This window comes from Lutjanus erythropterus, chromosome 2 (genome assembly GCF_056507025.1).
Source record: "Lutjanus erythropterus isolate fLutEry1 chromosome 2, fLutEry1.hap2, whole genome shotgun sequence".
Taxonomy (NCBI): domain Eukaryota; kingdom Metazoa; phylum Chordata; class Actinopteri; order Lutjaniformes; family Lutjanidae; genus Lutjanus; species Lutjanus erythropterus.
In genome coordinates, this window is record NC_139318.1 from 18819583 (window position 1) to 18843694 (window position 24112).

The window sequence follows — 24112 nt, forward strand, 5'->3', positions numbered from 1 at the left end:
CTTTTTCTGCAACCGTGCATGAATACATCCCCACACACACATATATACAAAGGCAAGTGTTTCTCTCCCTGGTAGATGCTCAGTAATTGTTTGTGTCACGTCTTCCCAGGACCCCCCAAGCAAGCAAGCAAGCAGTGTGTAGAGCAGGGGATGGGAATGAGGGAATGAGCAGAGCAGCAAGATGAGCAGAGGGAGCGAAGGAGGATGGGGAGAGGCAGGAAACAGGAGAGAAAAACATAACCCTGGATGGAGAGCCTCCTCATATCGAATGGAAATATATGGAAATGCACTCTGCCTTTGGCAAAGCACACTTTAGATAGAGGGCGGGCTACTTCTGAGAAGAGGCAAAATGGCAAGAAAATATAAGTGTGCGCAAGTGTGTATGAGAAAGAAAACAGGACGAGTTGTAAGTGTTGATTATATACAGCCTGATTGCTGAGTATTTGTGTGTGTGCGTGTGTGTGTGTGTGCGCACGCGTGTGTGTGTGCGCGTGCTTGTGTGTGTGTGTGTTAGTGCAATTTCGTCTTTAAACACAACCAATTTGTTTCTCTATGGGTGTGGGTGTGTGTGATCCTTGATTTTGATGCATGTGGAAAAAATGGCAGCGATGACCTTGATAGAAGGCTTTTCTGTCGTCATTTCATCCTTCTTCTGTCAAACGCCACAAACACACACACTCATTAAGACTGACTATCGACCCTCAGTACTTGCTGAGCGTTGAAATGTTTCCACAGCACAGAATATCAAAAACTGTCAAGAAACTGGAACCTTGAGTTCTTTGATCAGATTTAGAAAGATATACTTATTTAAACGCACAATATATTAAAGTTCTCTCTCACATCAAAACAATAACAAAAGATGTGGTTTGATGACATTGTGTAGTAGCATGGGATTATGGGAGCTGTCGTCATTGGTAAACAACCATATAGATGAAAGTCTATATGAAAATCTATAGGACCTGACTCAGAGGCAGAAATCATGTTCATAGATGAGGTAATGTATTGTACTTTTATTTACGTTTGCGGAGTTCCTTCCACACTCGACGTATCCAATGTATCCCGCGGTTTCCTGGAAATTATAGCAGCTAGCAGCTAGAATGAAACACACTGTTACCTTGAATAAATTATGTATTTCTCTAGGGCTGACCATAAATAGTAAATGGAGTGTCTAGGTCTGAGAAGTGAAACCAATGCAGAAGTGCCTTAAACCTGAATTTTTTCTAATGGCCAGCAGGGTGGTTGCAAAAAGAAGTGTGATGGCATGTAAGCTGATGAGGAAATAATGCTGCTTCATGTTCATTTAGTAAATTATGCTCTCAATTAGAGTAAAATAGACAATAAAGCAGGGTATGCTTTAGGATGTGGCTACCTTGTGATTGACAAGTTACTACTACTGCATGTCCTTGGGTCAGATCTAATCAGGATAGAGGCATAGCAATGCGTTTCCTCCACAGCTCCATGCTTTCGTTCAATAATGGTCACTTCAGGCTCCAAAAATACAAAATGGTAATGCCCATTATGCTAAAGCTGAGGCTGTAAAATAGTCCGCAAACCAGTGGGTGACGACGTGGGTTTACACTTGTCCTCAACTTAAAGGTGCTGTAAGCAACATTCAGTGCCACTAGAGGTCACGTGCGCTTTGTTTACACAGTAGAGTTAGGGAAAAAACACATAGAACACACACAGAACACATTTAAATGCAAAATTTAGCTGTAGTACGAGAAATACTGTAACTAGGCAGTACGGATGCAGGTAGTATAGAGGGGACTAAAATGCACTAAAATGCAAGTGCTGCCACCCCGATAAACAGAGAAGTTTGGATCACAACACAGACAGAGACAGTGTAACTTATACTTGTAGTTGCAAATAGTTGTTTGTTGACATCTAGTGAGGCTGAATGTCATATATTGCACCTTTAGGTTGTCAGAACATACAGTTTTTGTTTTGGTTCAGAAACTTGGATACAATATTTCATCATGCACTATGAAAAATGTCATACCACACCCAGCACTTCACAACACACAAAATATTATAGACACTCTGAAGTTGTTTAAATCTGTAAATAAACCTAAATTTGGTCAGTTTTCACACTCACACACATGTATACACTATTCTGTATGTAAGCATCGTCTTCTGGATGAAGTCCATCCTGAAGTTCCTCTTCATCTTGTCCACCTTGACACCCCACTCTCACTCTGTACTTTCCTCGCTTTCTCCTCCTCTTCTTTTCCTCTCTTCACCGTTACTGATCTCTCTTGCAGTGTCTGTGCGCTGACAACATTGTGACTTTTTGTGAATTCCAAGTGGGTTATGTCTAGTCTTGCTGAGGCAGTAAATTTCACAATCTCTTGTGCCGCTGTAATTGTCAACATCAGATTTATGGTATTTTAGAAAAGACATTAGGAAAAAAACGCATACAGCATGTTTGCAATTTAGTTTTAGCACCGCAATCAATACAACCTAAGTGGGTATAACCTAAGTTCTCCTCTCCTGTTCTCTCATTTACTGTCCTCTCCTCCTTTTTCACTTTTCGTCTTGCTTCCTCCCTTTTTCTTTTCCCGTTTACCCTGGCAATCTCCTCTCCTCTCCTCTCCTCTCTCTAGTGTCTGTATGGCTGCTACGTCCACTCCTCAATCATCCCCACCTTCCATCGTAGATGCTATTGGCTGCTGCAGGTAAGCCCACCCCCCTTCCCCACCTTGCCTTTTCTCACACATTTAGACACACACAAAACACTATTTCTGCAGCATTTATAGTGTCCGGCTCATTTTTTATTAGCTGTCATTTATAGCAATATAGCTTTGTCATTCCAGATCTTTTCACACAATGACTGTCTTGTAACATTTATTCCAGCTACGTTGAGCTTTTATTCATCATTTGACACAAAACCGGACAAACAGAAAATATATAGTGTATTATCAGCTTTACATAAAGTTTTGTCTGTTAAACTGTCCATTATATTTTCAAAACAGAAAAATAAGCCGAACCATAAACCAGCAATAAACATCCTCCTCTTCTAAATTAATGAGGCAGACTACAGTGAAAATCACAAAACTGGGGTCATAATAAAACTGGATGTTGTTTGGCTGAGTGGAGTGTCCACAAACACTCACACACACACACACACACACACACACACACACACACACACAGACCACAAAATATATCTAGAATATGCTAGAGGGGTGTACTGTGAAGCAAGATTAATGTGTTAGCGAGGTATGTTGAGTCTAAATCCACAGTTTTCAATGTCACCAAGGTTGCTCACTTTTGGCTGGCTATATTGCTGTGGTAACTTATGCTGAACTCATAATCTGGTCCAGAACAGTTTATATTCAGAGTTTTAGAAAAGTGCCACTCTTTCACTAAGTCTTTTGCTGAGGGTAGACGTTGCTGTATGTTAGTGAAACTGTATACATCATTTGCCATGGGAAAAAGAATATTACAGAATAATGAAGAAACTATAGACCACTTTTGAATTATGTTTTGTATTTGATCCTGATTTGCTGCCATGTCCGTTTAACACTGCTGGTATTGCAGCTCAGAACACCAATTAGACAATTGATTAGTCTATTGGTAATTATTATGGATAATCAATCAATAACATTAATTTCACTTTTATTTGGCCAAAAACAACAGTGATTTCTACATGTACTTCTCTCTGGGATAGTGTCAGACCTAAATGTACACCTAAATATATACTTTCTGTGTATATCCGCCCCATACGGGGATAAGTGACTTGTCACAAATGAGTTTCTGAGAGGGACAGAACATGGTGGTAGCAAAACAGAATGGGTCAGTAGTGGATACAACTTTTCAGTTCAAAATCTTGAAAGATTTAAAGATGCTAATATAATTCCCAGGATACAAAGTGGGTCCATCTTTAAAATTACACTTGTTTACTGGTGGCTGACAAACTGGAGCTACTCCTTCTTCTTCTTCTTCTGTTATATTTCTGGGAGATTAAATGCTTCACAATGGATGGAACCAGTTTGTGCATGTAAAAAAGTTCTGATTAATGCTTTGGGGCATGTAAACCTTTTATTAAGCGTTCATTTAAATATTAGTAAATAGTGGAATTTCTAATCAGAATTTCTTATCAGAATGATTTCAGTCAGACTGGAGAAACTCAAGAAATATTGTCTGTATAAACATAGTTAATGTCAGACCTGTATCAAGTTCAAAGTTTAAGAGCTCTACAAATGTGCGGTCGTCACAGGAGGCATTGAGAGTGCATTGAGTCGATTAGAAATTTTCTGCAAGATGACTGACTTATTTGCAGCAAAAGTGTTGCTTTGTACACTGTTGCTTTTTTTTTAGTATTTTTTTTATATATTCGTCATAGCTTTCCATTTTGACAACGTGTTCTTCTTGGCAGACTTATGCAGCACATGATTGGTCCATTTTGTCAAGCCATCAAACACAAAGCCTGGCTATGTCAAACCCTCTTCTTAGTGCACCCCTCAGACCTATGGATCTTATAAAATGCAAACATATAGAGTAATAAAAACATCTGCTTGCCAGAAGTTGACTGTAACTTCCTGAGCCCACTGTGTTATCGAACCCTGACTCTTAAAACTTCATAGCATCAAGGACTCAGGCGCTACTCTCTATGTGGTCCTCTCGAAGAAAACACCCTGGAGCTACAAACAACACATACACAATACACAACATGCTCACATACACACACACACACACACACACACACACACACACACACACACACACACGCACATGCACACACACACACAGGTGTCCCATGTGTATAGAAGCATGTTGTTTTTCATAGAGATGTTGGACTCACTCTATTGCTCATGTGAAAGACAACAGAGAGCAGCAGCTACACACACACAAACCACACACATGCCTCTCCCTCTATTGGCCATGCACGAGATGGTCACCAGGACATCATCATCTTCAGACGACTGGCTTCATGATGAATCTTAAACACGCCAGCATACATTTACACTGCCCCTCTCTTCATCTCTCTCTGTTCATTTCAAAGAAAATATTGAATACCCAGCGATGTTCATTTAAAATATGGAAATGCATACATATTTATGTATTCTTCGCCAGAATTTCCTGCATAATTTTGTCACATGAAATTTACAAGGACATTCCAGCCACCAGCCGTAAATTGAATATGCCCTAACCCAATATATTTCCTTTCTTTGGCGTGCCTATAGTTAGATTCCTGCAGTCTGGAAATTATGAAGGGAAATTCTACTTGCTTTATCTGTAAAGTGGCGTTTTCTGCTCTTTTGCGCAGATATCAAAACACATCAGTGAATATGATCATAAATCAGTCTGTGAGTGGTGTTGCATTGCACAGTGTGGTGCTGTAGCAGCCCACTGTGCCATCCTCTTTTGGAGAGAAAAGTGTTCCACCTCAGCAGGTCCTCCCCCTCACCTGAGTCTGTCTACTGAATCTTTCATCAAGAGGAGCTTCTCCCTCTCTCTCTCTCTAGCACGCTTCTCACGCACACACATTCACACATAGATGCATGTGAAGCACCTGTTGAATCATTCATAGGGGTAGAAATTCCATAGGTCTGCTGGCGGCCTACAGTATGGTGAGAACTACACTGAACCTGTCTCCATCCCTCTGTTTGTCTCTTTATATACTCCACACACACACACACACAGGCATCCACACAAACACACATGTAGACACTTCCACAGCCTCTGCAGGGTCAGAGAGAGTGATGAGTGGGCTTGAGCTGTTAAATCTTTTATGGGCAGGTGAGAGAATCTTATCTGACACGCTATGTCCGACCTCCTCCCTGACCTCCACGTTCCCACCTGCTTTCCCTTCTCCACTTCCCCTCCTTTCCACTCCCTCTGTAAATAGAGTCATTTTTATTCTCTCCCTCCCATACGGCGCAAAGAACATGACAATGAATTAATGACTAAAGGCTGTGTTAAACTATGCGTGCATGTTTCCGGTTGTTTGTAGAACCCAGACATCGTGCTGGTGCACTACCTGAATGTACCAGCAGTGGATGATAGCGGGAAGCCATGCGGTCCTGTTCTCTGCTCCATCAACACAGACAGGAAGGAGTGGGCCAAGTGGAGCAAGGAGGAGCTCATTGGACAACTCAAACCCATGTGTGAGTTAAAGGAGAAATTTGTAATATACTTCATTTACTGTGATAAATCATAAAATGACCATGATATGTCATCAGAGATTAAGGTAACATGCTAAGTTGAAATATTTGTTTATAAGTTGATTTTTTTCCGGTCCATAACTTCATGTCATTGTTTGCCCCTTTCACATTAATTGGAATCAAAATTAATGAGAAATTTCTTGCTGAATAAGTAAGTGTCTGTGTATAAGTTGCAAGAAATCATTAATCATGAATAATAATAATGCGTGTGTATTTCCGGAGCAGTGGGCTTTTCTTTTCAGGATAACGGGCTTAGCTTTACATTGACAGATAATTAACAGTTATAAACAGCTAATCAACTTAAAGTGTAGGACATGGCGTTGCTTGTCATTGTCAAATTCTTTTGTTAGCCTCGTCTTCTGCTCCTGCATTGTTCCTGCAGCCTGTCTGAGCTTCCTCGAAACTGAGAAGGAGGGGCGGGGGTAAACTGTGTAATAAATAGTAATTATCTATTTAATATACAGTCCATGCCTCCAACTTGCTATTTGGACTGGTGTGCTCGTTTTTCAGTTGTTACATATTGGTCCTTTAGCTTTGTCAGTTTCAGCACTCACCTCCCTCCTGCACTCATGGCCTCATGTTTCAGCCCTCACACTTTTCCCTTAAACCTGGGACTTTGAGTCACCTTGGGTCAATAACAATACCACCTGTCATGGGGTGGTGGTGATAAAAAAGGCAACGTACCCCAGCCAAGGTACAAAATTAATCCATAGGAAACCAGTGTAGAAAATCTAAAACACACATAATTTGGTACACTGGCTTGCTTGGAGGCTTTGTAAACAACTTGGCAGCAGAATGGCGCGCAGTCTGGAGCTGTGCCATCGCTTATCAGACCAGACAACAGGTGATTTCAGCAGTTCAGCATAGATGATATGAAAATTTCTCTCTTGCATCAAAGGAGAATATCTAATCTTGGCAGTGTTAATAATTTAGTACAAACATCTTATTGATTTGTTGCTGAGGGTAAAAAAATGAATCAATAAGCCAAAAAGTGACAACTGGACTTGCCAAAAGGTATTTTCAACTATTAAAAGCGGCCTTATTTGTGTTTAAATTTTGATGAATGAAGATTTAGAACATCATGTTGCTCCTCTTAGCATGATAACACTTTACAAAGTGGTGCTATGTTTAAATGCAAAATTGCCTTTTAAATAGCCACCTAATGAAGAGACGCTCAGTACATACAAACTATTCAGCCTGGCTTTTTTTGTTTTGGATGGTTTCAACAGTCAGCACCATGCTGCCACCTAGAGGCAGATGTATATTTCACTCGATGAAAAGGGAGGGATAGAGGGAAAGAAGACAGAGGTGCCCAAAATATCCAGCATGTATTATTCATAAACGAGCATCAGGGAGTAGATAACTCCAGTACACACACTAATACACGTACACACACGTACACACACACACACCCCCTCTTACCTCATCTCAACCATCTTTTGATCTGGTTTGGAAGGGCAAATAAGGACATCTGCCCACAACAGAGTGGCTTGTTGACTGAAGTAGCACCTCACTTCTCACTCTCCCCACTGATTCATATTCCCTCTCACTCTTCTACATGCCCCAATTTGTTCACAGCAAACAGCTTTATATGTTTTCCTATTGGAGCGTTTCTTCTTGATAACTGACTTGATCTCTGGTCATAAAGGTTTTTATGGTCATGTTCTAGTGTCTGTGACACTTAAACTGTTTGGTATTTATGTGTTATTTCACACTGAAAATGAATTGGCTAAATCCCAAAAATGTAAATTAGAACATATAATTTAGTAACTGGAAATAACCCTTGATGTCCTGCAAAAGAAGTGTATTATACATGTTGCATGTATGTGTTAAATTTTCTTTCAACACTCAAGCATCTCAAGCAGTGTTAGCAGAGTAGTCATGATCACAGTTTTTGATGTACATTGTGAACACTTGAGGGCGCCATTATGCACTATCAGTTATGTTAGGTAATTCTACATTACTATAAAGCAGACCTGTTCAATAGGCAGCCTGTACGTTGAATTGGGCCCTTTAATGACCTTAGTCCGCCCCTTTGATCATAAATAAATATGAAAAAAGTATATCATTGTGATCGTACTTTAATAACCTGCTAACATTTTGAGTTTTTGGGTGTTTACACTGTTAATTAGAAATCCATCAATTTATTAGAAAGCTAATTAGCCCAGTTATTCTTATGTCTGTTGTTTTAGTTCAGGCCTATGTTTAGGCTTCCTCCTAAGCGGAGGGAATTTTAGAGGAGTGAAACTGAATGAAAACAGATGTTAAAATCAGTATTAAGTTTATTGAACTCAGTACATTCATCTAACACATTATATAACATTAGAAGAGCTCGTGTTTGTAAGTTCTGAAAATAAATACTTTTATTTTTAAGTTTAATTAACGTGATTAAATAAAAATTGTATTAAATTAACGAGAAAAGATGAAATGATACCACTAAATTCCTGGTTGATTTTTATGGTGTATGCATCGTTGTGAATGCTGTTTTCTTTGATTCATTGTCTCTTCTGTCAGGTGCTGGAAGCAGCCTGCATCAGAAATGTTCCAGTGTCAAGCAGCGCATCATCTCATCCAAGCAGGAGTCAGGGGCCACAGCAGGAGGTGGAGCTGCAGTGGGTACGGGCGTAGCGGCGGGCCAGAGAGCTGAGGAAGCAGATGGCACGGAGGTCCAGAACAGCGACGTGTCAGAGGGCCAGACGGAGCCCAGTCCTGGAGGGGGCCGCAGCAGAGCGGGTGGAGGAGAGAGGAGGAACGGCAGGATAACCAAACCCTCCTTACTCCCACAGAGCAGCATGGAAGTGTCCTCATCTACCTCCACCAACCAGGTAGAGGTCCCTGACACCACCCAGAGCTCCCCACTGTCAATCACCAGCGATATGGCTGACAGCCCCGCACTCGCTATCGGGGCTGGCTTGTCACAGAGCACAGCTGTGTTCATGTCTGAGGTCACCACGTTGACTGGAGATTCGGTTTACTCTGCCGGCCACACCCACCTGCTGGCATCCACCCATGAGAGCACCACTGCTGGCATCCTGTTGGCCGTTGCCCCTGAAAACCAGCGTTTTACGTCGTTTCCTGGTGGTGTGGGGTTAGGGGAGGGCGGAGAGTTGGTTCTGTCCAGCTCTCTGGACTCTGGTGGAGCAGTCAGTCTTCCCGAGACTACCATGACCTTTGACCCTGACTGCTTCCTCAACAATCCCAAGCAGGGCCAGACGTATGGAGGAGGTGGGGGCAAGACCGAGGGGTGTAATGGCGATGATGGAGGACTCCACTGCTCCTCTAATGGCTTTGTGTACAACCCATCTCTCGTCAACAACATCAAGACGGAAACAACGCCCCTGGAGCAGCCGCTAGCCACTCAGAGCAGCTACGTGGGAGAGGGGACGGGCCTCAGCCCCAGCACCACCCTGGAGCAGATGGACTTCAGTGCTGTGATGTCATCAGCCTGTGTCCCGAGTCTGACCCAGCCTGCACATCATCCCTCGCCAAGCCTCTTCCTCCAAGCCTCCTCTCAGACGAGCCAGCCGTCCCAGCTGCAGACCAATGGCACTGAGGCGACGCAAGAGTCAGGCGAGGCCCAGGCATACATCGGCCTGCCCACAGTGCCAACAGACTCTCCCGTCACCAACGGAGACCCGCATACACACCTCCACCAAGCTAGCCCGGACCAGCAGGGCCTGTGTGGAAGGAACGGACAAGGATCTTTTCCTCTGACACCACAGGACACAACCATCGACCAGTCAGGCAACAGAAGACATCGAGATGGTTTGGAGAAGCCTTCTGAGAATGGAGGGGAGCTGCTACTCAAACCAGGAGACCCGCATGAGGCTTACTCGAGTGTTGACACTGAGCACTACTTGCAGCCAACAGATGACAATGGAGGAGGAGGAGGAGGAGGAGGAGGAGGAGGAGAGGAGGGTGGGGGAGGTGGTGGAGGTGGAGGAGGTGCAGGAGGAGCAGGAGAAAATGAGATTCTCTGTAATGGTGTAAGCTTGTCAGGGGCCAGCAGTTCAGTTGTGGCCAGTCCTCAGTCCATAGCTGCAAGTGCAAGTATTGAGGGGGCGCTCTACAGCTCTCCGCTTCCTCAGCAAGGTGGGGGGGTATCGGCTACAACAGCTGGGGCAGGAGCAGCCATCAGTCTGGAAGGTTTTGAGGCTTCGTTTGGGAGCCAGTTCTCTGATCTCATCAATGATTTCATCTCAGTCGAGGGGTCTGGAGGTGGGGTTGGGGCGTCTGTCACTGGGGTGCTGATGCCCCAGGAGGGGGCGGCAGGAGAAGAGCAGGGCACAGGAGCAAGCCACCTGCAGGGCTCGGAGGTAGAGCAGGGAGCTCTGGGACTGCTCCAGGAGACTGGGAGGCTGTTTGGTGTGACAGACTATTCCCCAGAGTGGTCTTATCCAGAGGTTAGTAAACCCAACATGATTATCATTCATTATTTATTCATCATTGTTTCCCGCAGGAGAATCAGTTCCTCCACCGCATGATTGACGGTATACGGCTCGTGCTGATGTTAAACGCTCAAATCACAATTTGTACTAAGACCGCCAGCCTGGCTGTGCGGTCATTAAGGAGTCAGAATATCTCACACTCAGCTGATTGGATTTTGATGAAATTTCAATATTACACTGATTCCCCTGGGTGGCTTCATTAATTTACTCATGTACCACTTATAACATCCAAAGACACCAGCTCTGTCATTGAGTTATGATGAAACTTGTGGAAACAGAACATCTTAACCACCCACGTTTTCAAAAACACAGTGACTTGCCAAAGATGGTTAATACAATTACTGGAATACTCACCATGTCTCCAGCATGTGCACATATTCAGCGCATATTTTTCTGCAACTTTTTTCCAGGATCATCAGTGTTACATCATACTGATTCCTCCAGACTTTTGAGTTTCTTGAAAAAACACAGTTTTCCACAAAAGGCTCAAAAGGCGATGGTATAATACTTAGAATAAACTGAATAGGAGCAGTACAAAATGCCAAAAAGAAAATGCAACAAAATGATGGTAAATGGCTTTTAAAACCATGCATTTTTCATACTTTAACGTCATGACTCTATTTCTGGAGCACAATATGTTGTTTATGTATTATTTTTAGCTCCACTAGAGAAAACACATGGCAGTGTTGTTCAGATGGCTACTTTGTTCCACTTGGATGTAAGGAGCGGCACAGCCTCTAGAGGCTGCTACCAAGCCTTTTACACTCATAGATTTGTCATTAACAAAATAATAACCACTTTGTAAATGAGGCAAGTTATAACATCTTTCAGTTTTGATTTATCAAAGAAAAAAAAATTAGGCCACCGTGTCTCTGAGGCCTTTAGAGACAGATGGAATCGGAATATTTGATAGAAACACATTTACAAAACAGTCTGTGTATACATAGCATACACATGCTACCACACTGATGCACATAAATTATAACAGGATATTCTAGTATGCACGCAGTGATGTGTCTAATTACAAATATTTTATTTATTTTGTATTTATTGTGTTTGCACCTACATAAAACTATGTAATAATTAAAAAAGAGAAATGTGTTGAGATAGGTCAGGATGCCACAGGCTTACACAATGGATTTCCCTTTTAGGAGAAAAACAAACAGTAAAAAAATATGATTGTAATAAAAACTGCAAATATTTCAGGAAAATGCAGCAAATAGACAACAAGAGACACACATAAAGAGCAAAAAACTAACTGTTCAATTAAACACTGATGCAGTAAGAAGAAAGAAATTCATAATTGAGTATGATGAAAATTTCCTTTTAAAAATCTAAGTTTCTGGGGCGACCCTATGGCTCGGTTGGTGGGATGCTGAGGCTCGTGCTGAGGCTGCTGGTTTGACTCATGCCTGCGGCCCTTTGCTGCATGTCATCCCTCCTCTCTTCACTCTGTTTCCTGTCTGCTCTTCCACTGTCCTATCCAAGAAAGGCAAAAAAAAAAGCCCAAAAACATATCTTTAAAAATCTTAAGTTTCTGAGGTCTTCATAATGTACTTTTAATAAGAATAATAAGAATAATTTTACTCATATAGCACTCAAATAGATATATAGAATAAAAAATTAAAAATCAGAAACCAATACATGACATACAAAGAATTAGGTACATATATCAAGCAGCACTGAGCCCATACATAAAGAGATGGAATTGCAAGAGCAAAAAAAATGAAATAGGTTAATATATAAATAATTAAAATGTGGATAAAAGAATTAAGTTATAAAGCAGGTGAAATGTCAGGAAAGGAAATAACCACATATATAAACAAATAAAGTGCAAAAATATGAGATGATCTCATATAAGGCAGATGTATCATTATCCTGTATAAAGTGCATATAAAAATACTAAATGATGATACTGACTCTTGTTTCTCTTTGATAACTATGTGCAAACCTGAGAGACAGTTTCCTGTGGACAAAGAAGCCACACTGTGTGATATTAGACTCAGGCCTCTGTTTGTGTGCCCCAGGGTGGAGTGAAGGTGCTGATCACAGGTCCGTGGTTGGAGTCGAGCAGTGAGTACAGCTGTCTCTTTGACCACATCAGTGTCCCTGCTGCCCTCATCCAGCCCGGGGTGCTGCGCTGCTACTGCCCAGGTAACACACCTCTGTATGCACAAACACACTCTCACAGTCCTTATCACTGTCTTATACACAGAAAATACTTTGCTTTATTTTTAGATTTAAAACCATACCCCAACTGTCACCCCACTAATCCCTATAATAAGCAGTTTCTAGCAACAAAAAAAATGGTTGTCTTCAGCACACAAAGAAAGAGTCTTAACAATGTTGGCTGCTCACCCTTATTGAGAGATGCAGTGCCTTTTACAAGAAGATATGAACAATAAAAAAAGAACAGTGTGAGGAGGGATGCAATGAATGAACACAGTTTTGCTCAGAAATGTGTTTTGGGATGGTATAGTAAGTGATACATGAGTCACATCCTGCTACATTAAGTGTGATCAGGGGAAAACTGCAAAGCAAATAGTCTCTTGCAGGCACACATGGGCAAAAGAAATACTAGACTTTCATAGTATATAATGATTAAATGGATAGTCTGAATTGTTTGAAGGAGGGTTGTGTGAGGTACATATCCAGAGTCAGTGTATTATCTACAGTAGATAACAGTCAGCACACCCCCGATTTGCAGAAGCAGCAAGAGTACCAGTGAAGAAAGCGGTGGACAGGGTCAGCAGCAAAATGCATGCATTTTAACTGTAAAAAAAAAAATCAGTATCAATGCACACTATATTTTCATTGCTTTATCATGCCACCAGAGAGCCTTTTCTGACAGGAAACCGCTGATATAAGCCAAAAATCATTCTCTACAAAACCACCAGACTCCCTAAGCGAAAACAGTAATTTTACTTCACCGAACACAGCAGGTGCTGATCTACCACTGTCTCAATCAGTTAATTGGTTTGTGTTACTGTGTAACTTTGGTATTTTAAAGTGTTAGTTCAGATTCACCAAAGTCAGACAATAACATAAAGAAATGAACTGATCAAGGCAGCAACAGTTCAGCAACTTCTGTGTTCTGTGAAGTAAAATGACTGATTTTGCCTTTGGAGTTTAGTTGGTTTGGAGAGAGTGATAATTGGCTTAGGTGGCTAAAATACCTTTTGCTGCTGACCCTATCCACAGCAGTTCATTGCTTAGCTTCTGTGGTGGTGCCCCTCTCTGCGTCTCCAGACACAGAGACTGGCATCTATTGTAGATAATACACTGACTATTAAGAAGTGCCACATACAACTCTACTTCAACACAGCCGAATTATCCCTTTAACATACTGATATGATGCTTTGACGTGAGATCTCTCTCTCCACATACAGTCACTGTAGCTAATTCCTAACCTGATGTCTGTTTCCAGCCCATGACACAGGACTGGTGATGCTGCAGGTAGCTATGGGTGGTGAGGTCATCTCTTCCTCGGTGGTGTTTGAATACAAGGCACGTGACCTTCCTGCCCTGCCGTCTTCTCAGCATGACTGGCTGTCCCTTGATGGTGAGAGCATTTGTTTGTGTTTTTTTGAGCACAGAGGGATACACAGTTACTTCCACTCTCATTGTCTAGTGTTTTGCTCAACAAAGACCATAAACCATATATAAAATGAGACGTACATAACTGTTTCATTGTGTCTGGAGTGTTGCATGTATCAATAACAAAACAAAAAACCATAGAAGTGTGTGTGTGTGTGTGTGTGTGTGTGTGTGTGTGTGTGTGTGTGTGTGTGTGTTTTATCATTTTTCCCATACTGTATGCATTTGACAGCATTTTTACCAAAAAAAAGTTTAAGCTGCAGCAGGCAATTTGAACGTACACAATGCAAAACCTTCCACCTCTCTCTGTGCTGCCTCATATCACTTCACTAATCTTGTCCCACCAAATGACACGCCAAACATCCACACAAATTTTGCTGGGCTTGAGACAGAACATCAAGGTTGTCAACTGTTGTAACTAGCAAATTAACATCTGTTCTACTCAGCTAGTTATGTCTGACTCAGAGGTGAGAAATAATGCCACCGACCCTAGCAGATAGGAAGGGAAGAATCAACTGATGTATGAATGCCATTCAGTATGAATGCAACAGTACGTGCTTTGTAAGGACAGCTGCAGTAGGTACTAGAAGTAATTTTCTTATTTTATTTTTACTTTTAGTATGGCCTTTACACCAAGCCCTCTGTCTTGTTTGATCAGCTAAAACCTGAGAAAACCTGTCGATGTGTTTGTGTGGCTGCCATTTTGCTGCTCTGTCATGTTATTAGATGTTTAGTCTGCAGCCACAGATGTACTGACCAGTATGGTGTCATGGCTTTTTGATATTTAGTGAATTGTGTTCATCTGTATCTCAGTGCAGCTGTTTTCTTTTGTTTGTTTGTTTGTTTGTTTGTTTTGACACTCTCAGTGTATTATCAGAGTTAATGATGACAACTCAGACTGTGTTGTAGTTGGTCAAATCATTACTGGGTTAAAATAAACTTTCAACAAAACACAAAAAGTCTCAGCCCAATGCTGGTTGGTAAATCCACAGGTACCCAATGCAGCTACAAGTAATCATCAAATAAAGTTTGAAAAGTAGCTGAATTTGCATTCAAGAGCAGGTCAGTAAGTGACCTGTAGTCCAATGAGGCTCTTCCTTTCTCAACGTCAGAGTGTGTTTTTTCACTGGTCATTTACTATCCATCTAATTAAAGAAGTAATCTGAGCTCTTGATCAGTTTTGACAACTGTTCTGTGACAAGTGGAAATATATAATCTTCCCAGTCCCCCATTCATTAAGGCTTGACACTGCATCTTATTGGACTTGTTTACAGTACAATAATTTATTATAGATTCCACTGTGGGTGTTTGCATGTTAGAGAGAAATCTGTTTAATGTATCAATTATTTTGTTAGAGCTGTGAATGTTCTTCTTGTGAGATTTCAATTATACTGAATCAAATCAAAGCATTAGAGGGCAATTAAATGTTCTTTGAGCCAGTTCTTGGGGATTGGCTGCAAATATCTGTGCAACACCATGGGTGTCATATGTGGCTGAATTTTGTGCTGCTGTTTCTTTTCTGTGGATACTCTCAGCTTACATGCAGATTCGTTCAAGAAAGGATCTAAATTCTTAGACAGTTTTGACACCTGTTCTGTGAAGGTGTGAGTATACCTGTGTTTTTCATTTTCACAGTCCCCGTTCATAAAGACTTTAGACTTTGGACTTGATTAGGGCACAGACATTTATTATAGTCCTCTGTGAGTGTTTGCATGTTGGAGAGAAATCTATTTAATCTATCAATCTATGACATTATTTTGTTAGAGGTGTAAATGTTGTTCTTGTGAGGTTTCAGTGATGTTGAATCAAATTAAAACATGCTGTTAGATGTTAGAGGACAATTAAATGTTCTTTGACTCGGCTCTGGGGGATTGGTTTCAAATGTCTGCACAGCACTAGGGGGGTTAGCTTCTCCTGATGCTGTTGCAGCTGGGAAACACGCGGGTCTCCTCAGCCAGGCATGTCCTGGGTTACTCTGTGTGTTTTCGCCCCCGTCTCTGCGTTGCGCAATGCGGCAATGCGGCTCCACAGTCACAGCAGGCTGGCTGTTTGCTGGAGTGAAGGGCAAGGACATCATTGGCACAATCGCGGTCCACTTGACAGTCAAAATGTTGGGCACCACGGGCAGGGTGCTGTGCAGACGCTATATATAGGCTCTGCTGCCTTTGACTTTGGAGGGCTGGGATGTGCGCTCTGGTTATTTTCGCTCAGGTCCTTTGTTTGGCCTCAAATGTACATCAAAGCCTCGCTGCCTGGCAAAAATAGACAGAGATAAATATGCGTCAGCACACGACTTTGTCACATGTCATTGTTCCCGCTGAGTTTGTGAGGGTGCAGTGTATTGTTGTTCCGATGACGACCGAGCCTCCTGCAGCTCCGAGTCTGGCGGGCCGATTTGAAGCGTGTCTGTGCTCCCAGACACACAACGTGGAGACTGCTGCGCTCCCCTCCCCTCCCCTCTTTGTGTTTCTCCGTCTCTCTCTGTCTCTGCACTGTAGTTGTGTTTTGCTCGCTCGGAGTAGCAATGTATGAGTCGCACACTTCAAACTAACGGGGGAACAAAGAGACAGCAGATAGAGAGAAACAGAGACGCGCTGCTCGGGTTCGTAGCTCATTTGATTTTAACTGATGATAACTTCAAAACGCGCACTTTTATTGGCGTGCAGGTCTGTGTGTTGTTTGTAGTTTTTTCTTTGTTAACATGCTGCTGTAGATGGACATAAATGTGACATGTGTTGTCGAATTATATCTGTAAAGCCTTAAACTACTTTTTGCATTTCAGTGTAAATGTCTGTGCTACATGTGTTCGCCCAGCAGCCTCTATCGATTTCAGACAAAGGGACTGAAGAAATGCCACAAGTCTTCACGTTGTTTGTACGCCAGATGTTTGAATTAAATTGCACGCTGTTTGTTCTATTTCAATGCTTAGAAACGTGTTAAGTCTTATTGGTCGACTTGCTCAGTTTCAGAACCACTAAGAGTGGACAGCTCCACTCAACTCCGTAACAACAACAACATGCTAATGTGGTTCCTGTTGAGGCCCAGATAATAACAGGCCTGTGGGCACAGGCATGTGGGTATCTTGTTGGTCAGTCAAAGCTTTAATACCTTTATATTCCGTTTACATTTTCATGCTTACTATTGAAAGTTCCTCTATATGGGCGCTATGCCAAATGTGTTTGCCAGATTAATTATTTTCCAGCTAACTTTGACTAAAGAACAGAATCTGTTTGAGTCAAACTAATTTAAAAGGATTTTGAATATATGGGAAACTATTTATGTGCATGTAATATGAATGATAAAAACTGTTCCGAGAAATACAAATAATACAAAGGAAAATCATTATCAAAAACTGAAACAGATTTGATTAAAATTAATTATTGTTACCTTTACAGTCACAAGCTTTTGTCATTGGTCTGCTTAAAAAGGGTTTGCAAAGAGGGTTGCAATGCAATCGTGTGATCAAAGTTTGGTGATGTCACTTTAAACGGTGTTGTGGTTGGTTAGTAGTCAGAGCATGTGCAAAGCCTCATGTATTGGAGAAGAATCTACAAAGCATTCCTGGAGGGAAAAAAACCCTTCAAGAGAGCAGAAAAGATGTCAGCCCAAAGCTGGTCAGTTAATCCATAGGTATGTAGTATAACTACAAAAAATCATGAAACAAACTTTGAAAAGCAGCTGAATTTGCATGCAAAAGCAGGACAGTAAGTCTTTGCCTTTATAGAAGTTTGAGTGTGTCACCTGAATACCTATTGACTTTTTTACTGGTCAATTATAATCAATTTCCTTAATTAACATTTGCGAAATTATTAAGAAAATAATGTTTACATTTGCATTTTAATTGTGTGGTTAAAAAACTATTAGTAAAGATATTATTGCATACTATTGACAATTAATAAATTCATCAATTTTTCAATTACCTCCTAAAATTACTTTTCAATGAGGAGTTTACAGGGTTCCATTAGCCTTTCTTGTATTCCTGTTTACCCTTCATAACATGGGCCTTGCAGCATTTAGCATGTATTGCAGGTAGATAAATGAATTGTGAAATGGAAAATGACACAGAACATTTTGAAAACCTGTTTGAAAGTCATTTTTCAAATTCAATTAATCCACTTGTCATTTAAAGAGGGTAATTCAATGAGCATTTCATCCCTGTTTAATTGGCTAATTTCAGTGCATGTTTGTCAACTTGATAATTATATTTTAATGTACCAGTTCATTAAGTTATTAATATAATTAACCTCAAAATATGCTCATGGCAGATGTCAGTCCCTGTGGTGTTTTCAATCATCCTCGTCTATTTTAAAATGTTTCATGTCTATAAGCATTACACATTTGTTTTGTGAGCACGGATCCACTGTATTTTTCAGTTACTGGTGAAAACAGCTGAGCATTATGCGTTATAATAGCTGTAATAGTGGATTGTTTTGCTTTGTATTCAAAGAAGCTGCATTTCCAGAGACCTCTGCTCCTCCTCTGATTGGTTGAGCAGAGAGGGAGGAGCCTGAGCCTTTGTGTCACTCTTGTGGCTCCACCCGTTCAGCTCAGTTTGTGTGCTGCAGGCAGCAGAAAGAAAAATAGGAGTCAAATGAGAGGAGAGAAAAATAGAGAGCCTGAGTGAGAGAGCAGCAGGTGGGATGACATAATGTGCACTGCAGCAAAACTGCAGCAGCACAGAAACAAAGGGTCACATTCACACACACATTTGTGCCACAGGCACACAAAACCTACATTTGTTGTTAGATATACAGTATATACTCAAAGTAGGATTTACTAAAACGTAATGTTGATTTTCTTACAAGCGACAAACAACAAGCCAGTGCTTACAGCTCTATGTATCCCACTTTCATTTCTGTAGATACCCAGTTCAGGATGTCCATCTTGGAGCGTTTGGAGCAAATGGAACAGAGGATGGCTGAGATAACCAATCAGAACCCCAGCTCAGAAACCATGGCAACCAAGGGTGGTGGGGTGGAGGGAGGAGGAGCCACTGATCAGCAGTCTCAAGTAAGGCAAAAGAAGCAGTGTTGGGGAAGCTAGTTTAAAAGCATCATTTTGAAAGTTACCAATCACTTAACACTGGAAGAAGTTGAACTACAGCAAACCTACCCCAGGGAGAAATCTAGTTTGGTTAACTGAAGTTACTTAGAAAATGTAGTTCCAAGTACTTTGTAAAAAAAATATCAAAGTGACAATGTGCGTGTGGTACAAAATTGTAATAAAATATAATACAAAAAGGTCACTTACCAGCAAAAAGTGCCCACTTGTTCACAGGTCATACATAAACCAAGATGATAAAATACCCCACTATTCATGGGAAAGTGCAAGAAATGACAGCTTTGGTTTTGTATACGATGTCCATCAGTCAGTAAAGTAACAATGGAAAAATAAAATTAAAAATAATTTCTTTCTTTTTATTGCCCAACTTGTTTGTAGTTTCAGCAGTTAACTACGCAAACAATGGCCAAAAAAATACTGGAGAGAGATTTAGTTTGGATGAAATTTTGCTTTTCAGCTACATAATCTGAAAGTGAGCAGTACAGGTAAACAACATGGAATAAAACAGAAATTGTTTTAATTATTACATTTTAATTTAAGTAAATCTTTAAAACAATGTTGAGTCATTGAGATTCAGTTTGAAGAATTTAAGAAAAAAAATGTGTCTTATGGTTTAAACTCCAACAATAGATCAGGGCATTTCACACTTTATAGAATGCCGACAGAAATATTAGAAAACTTTACATAAACTTTGTTTGTACAATAATCGCAAAACCTGTACAAAATGATGCATTCAAAAACAAAAGCACCACCACCTTCAGATTCAGCGATTTATGGTATTTTCTGATGTTGTTATGTTGTTGTTTTAATAAAAACTGAACCAGTATTCTTCTATAAAGTATGTAGTGGAGACCAAAATCTGACTGGTTGACATTAATTTTGTCAAATAGCACTTTTTGAAGGCATAGAAATGTGCACGTACAACAAAACACAGTCAACTGCACCCCTCAAGCAAGGACGCCGAAACTTTAAAGGTAACTATAGATAGCTGAAGTTAGCCTTGACCAGTAATTAAGTATGAATACACAAAATTAGTCCTGCTAAAAATGTGTAACAATAGCTTAGCAGATTAGCATGTTAAGTTTTGAACTCAAGTGGAATTCACAGGTGTAAATTAATGTATTATATCAATTTCAAGGAAACTGTTATTATCATAAGAAATAGTAGATGTAAAGCTGAGAGAAGAAAATTGTTTGGTGATGTTGTTTTCCTCTAAATCATATTCCCTGAAGTTTTTCCAGAGGTGTACATCAATTATTATTGAAAAATAATAAAAAAAACAAAAACAATGAATTATATCCTATCCACCTGTTACAGTTTATTCAATCATCGTAAAGAATTTTAAACTAGAGCTGCAATAATTAATTGTGAACTAGTTATTAATTAATTAATTAGTTGTGAACTAATTAGTTGTGAACTATTAAATTAATCCCCAACTATTTTAATAATTGAAAATAATCTACAGATTTGTCGACAATGAAAATATTTGTTAGTAGCGGCCCTACTGTAAATTCTGTGTTTCGCAATTTATTCTTTTCTAGAGTTACTGCTCCCTGCCTTTGTTAAGCAATACAGTGATCCTCACAAAACTGGCCTTTGTTTCAGTGCCATTCTTCTAGATTTCATTATAATGGAAAAGTTTTCCGCTCTATAAGGCCACCCCTGAAAATGTTAACTCTGTGACTTCATAACAGCTAAGCTTGTTACAGTACACAACCCTATGGCTCTGGTAAAACAAATCTTTGTGACACTTATTTAGCACACAAATTCTGTTGATAAAACTCCTGGAAACTCTAAATGTCATTTTGCCCATTTTGTCTCTACAATCTTTTAGATTTCTCCCGATCAGGGGTCATTTGAGGGCCGTGTGGTGGTGGTGTGCGAGAAGATGATGTCTCAGCCATGCTGGGCTTCATCAAATCAGCTCGTCCACAGTAAGAACTCCAGAGGAATGACCTTACTGCATCTGGCTGCAGCTCAGGGCTATGCAGGACTCATTCAGACACTCATTCGCTGGCGGTGAGTAACACACAAACTTGACGCACCATTGTAAATGCATACTCTGTCAGTTAATTTCACTTTTGTCATCTCTGCAGCACAAAGCACGCCGACAGTATTGACCTCGAGCTGGAAGTGGATCCACTCAACGTAGACCACTTCTCCTGCACTCCACTGGTGATTGATCAAGATTTTTCAGTGTTTTTTTCTTTTGCTGTTTTTTTTTTGATTGTGTGTGTATTTCTTTCTGTGCCTGTGTGTGAATTGTGTTTTCCTTTGGCCTCCTCAGATGTGGGCATGTGCTCTGGGCCACACCGAGGCAGCATTGGTGCTTTACCAGTGGGACCCAAGAGCTCTGGCTATTCCTGATTCGTTGGGACGCTTGCCACTCAACATTGCCCGATCTCGAGGCCACACTCGATTGGCTGAGCTCTTAGAGCAGCTGCAACAGACTCCTCAAGCTCAAGGCCAGCCTGCTGACACTTGGATGGACAGGTGGAGAGGAGAGTCACAGACCAGTGGAATAAGCAACAGCCCTACCCCAAATCCTAACTCAGGTGGGAAACCCTTCTGTTCTGCGGTTTATCACCACCAGGGAAGGATTTGTCTCAGCTTAAAGGGTCAGTTCATCCAAAACATCAACAAAACTACATAGCTTTTGTGTTGTGTAACCAGACTGGTAGTTTGAGTTTCATTTGCAGACATTTTAAAATATCCACCTTGGTATATTGCTTAGCTAAGCATAACTAGCCTGACTCTGTCCAAAGGTAACATAATCTGCCTAATACTTACTACTCAATCGTTTAACTTTATTTTATCGTCTCAAAAGGAAGTTGGTTTTGCAGTAAAACAGATACACACAAGAAGCCTACATACGGTACATCAAATATTAAATGGACTTGCATTTATATGGCGCTTTTCTAGTCCTACGACCACCCAAAGTGCTTTACATTACATGTTATATTCTCCCATTGACACATAATGCACATTCATATACTGATGCCACAGACTGCCATGCAAGGTGACAGCTGCTCACCAGAAACTAACCAATACACATTCACACACAGTCACACAAAGATGATGCCATCTGGACTGAATATTGTGACCTGGAAAACAACAGTCATCCCTCGTTTATTTAATACATAAATTCATACTACCACCTCTTAAAGCTCATTAATTAATACATTATAGTTCATATGTTTAAACCAACGAGTAAAAAACTTTAAAACTTTAAAACTTTCCTCTGGTTGGTACCAGCCAAGAAATTGTCTGCGTAAAAATCCTGTAACACATCAACTTGATGTTTTTAAACTTTGGGCTTTGTAAAGATTAAACAAAATGATATAAAATGTTAAATAGTGAGATTTAGATATGCTAGTAGATTGATTTTACAGTCTTAATGCTAAGTTAAGCTAAACAGCTTTTGGGTTTAGCTACATATTTACTGGATAAGACATGAGAGCGTCATTAATCCTCTCCTCTAACTCTGGGCAAAGAAAGAAAACGAGTGTATTTCTCCCAAATGTCAAACTCCTCCTCTAAAATTTTGTACTTGAAAAAGCAGGAATGTGTCTTCCCAGTTACTCAGAATAATCCACACACCTCTCTGTGGACAGTCGAAAACTATCAAAATCATCACCATTGCTAACTATTCCTTGGTATGAATGGAATATATGATTTCTGTGTTTGGATTGAACTGACCCTTTAAGAAGTTGGTCTGTCCAGTATCGTAAGAATTAGGGCTGAGCAATATAGCTGAAACATTTATCAAAATAAAATGTTAAATTTTAGTCAATATTGATAATTAGAAGGTTAGATATAACCACTTTATTTTGATTTCAACTGCCTCAGTTTGAATTGAACCACTGTATTTATTAAGGCTCACGGGTCACAGACTTAATTGACTTTAAATAAAACAACATTAAAAAAAACTGCCACACAGTCTGACTGACCTGTTCTTTTTTAGTAACAATTTCCTCACTGCCTGCACTTATTTTCTAACTCCACATTGCTCCTGTTGTTGTGTCACATGTTGATAGTAAGACTAACAGCACACCTGTGAAATAATTGGCTGCTTATCTCTCATAGCACGCTCCACTATCAAGGGATATGAAGTGAAACCGTTCAGTTTTCTTATTGCTATTGAGGAAGTGTCTATTACAGATAAATATCACTGTTGTTTTATTTTAGTAGGAAATAGTTTTGTCATTATTAGACCTCGTCTTATTTTCCACCATATTTGTTCCCCTTAGAGCTGAGGAGAGCCAGGGCACAGAGCCAGTCAGACAACCAGAACCAGAGCTGGAGCCAAACAGGACACAGAGCCCAACAGGGAACCCAGGGAGAACAGGGAGGCCCACCCCCAACCAAGAGACTCAAACCCAACCCAGACACTCAGCAACAGCTAGCTAACACCACCCCTGGCACCAACACCCTCAACTCCCTCCTCAACTCATCCCCCAGCCCTAACCCTCAATGCCCTCTCCCCCCCAACACCCTCCAAACTCAACCCAGCAACCTCAACTGTCAGAACGCACTTCCTCCTGCCAGCTCCAGCCCCACCCGGCCGCAGCTCCCCAGCGTTCCGTTCTCCCACCTGCAGGCCAGGATAGGGAGGTCTGGAGGGGGCACCAGGTGGAGTCTGAGACAGACTGTGGGGCAGCGTAGCCTAGCCAGGAGGATTCTGGGTAAAGAACGACTGGCCATTCACCTGCGCCAAAGAGTGCTGTCTGACAGGGGAGAGGAGACAGAGCTGCTGACCTATCAGGATAATACAGAGGACCTGCAGGTATGGGGAGCAACTGTAATGGGCAATTTTCATAATGATCCTTAAACAAAACT

The 24112-nt window shown here is 40.9% G+C and overlaps 1 protein-coding gene across 1 annotated transcript in view; it reads left to right on the forward strand.

Moving 5' to 3' along the window:
* The window catches only part of LOC146331409 (calmodulin-binding transcription activator 1-like), a 76920-nt gene that overhangs the window by 42547 nt on the left and 10261 nt on the right, over nucleotides 1–24112 (forward strand). The window contains exons 6-15 of the mRNA XM_084730672.1: nucleotides 2604–2675; nucleotides 5957–6110; nucleotides 8682–10570; nucleotides 12643–12769; nucleotides 14043–14177; nucleotides 19074–19222; nucleotides 21108–21292; nucleotides 21370–21448; nucleotides 21561–21828; nucleotides 23524–24059. Coding sequence (XP_084586798.1) covers nucleotides 2604–2675; nucleotides 5957–6110; nucleotides 8682–10570; nucleotides 12643–12769; nucleotides 14043–14177; nucleotides 19074–19222; nucleotides 21108–21292; nucleotides 21370–21448; nucleotides 21561–21828; nucleotides 23524–24059 — 3594 coding nt within the window. The remainder of the gene's footprint in view (nucleotides 1–2603; nucleotides 2676–5956; nucleotides 6111–8681; nucleotides 10571–12642; nucleotides 12770–14042; nucleotides 14178–19073; nucleotides 19223–21107; nucleotides 21293–21369; nucleotides 21449–21560; nucleotides 21829–23523; nucleotides 24060–24112) is intronic.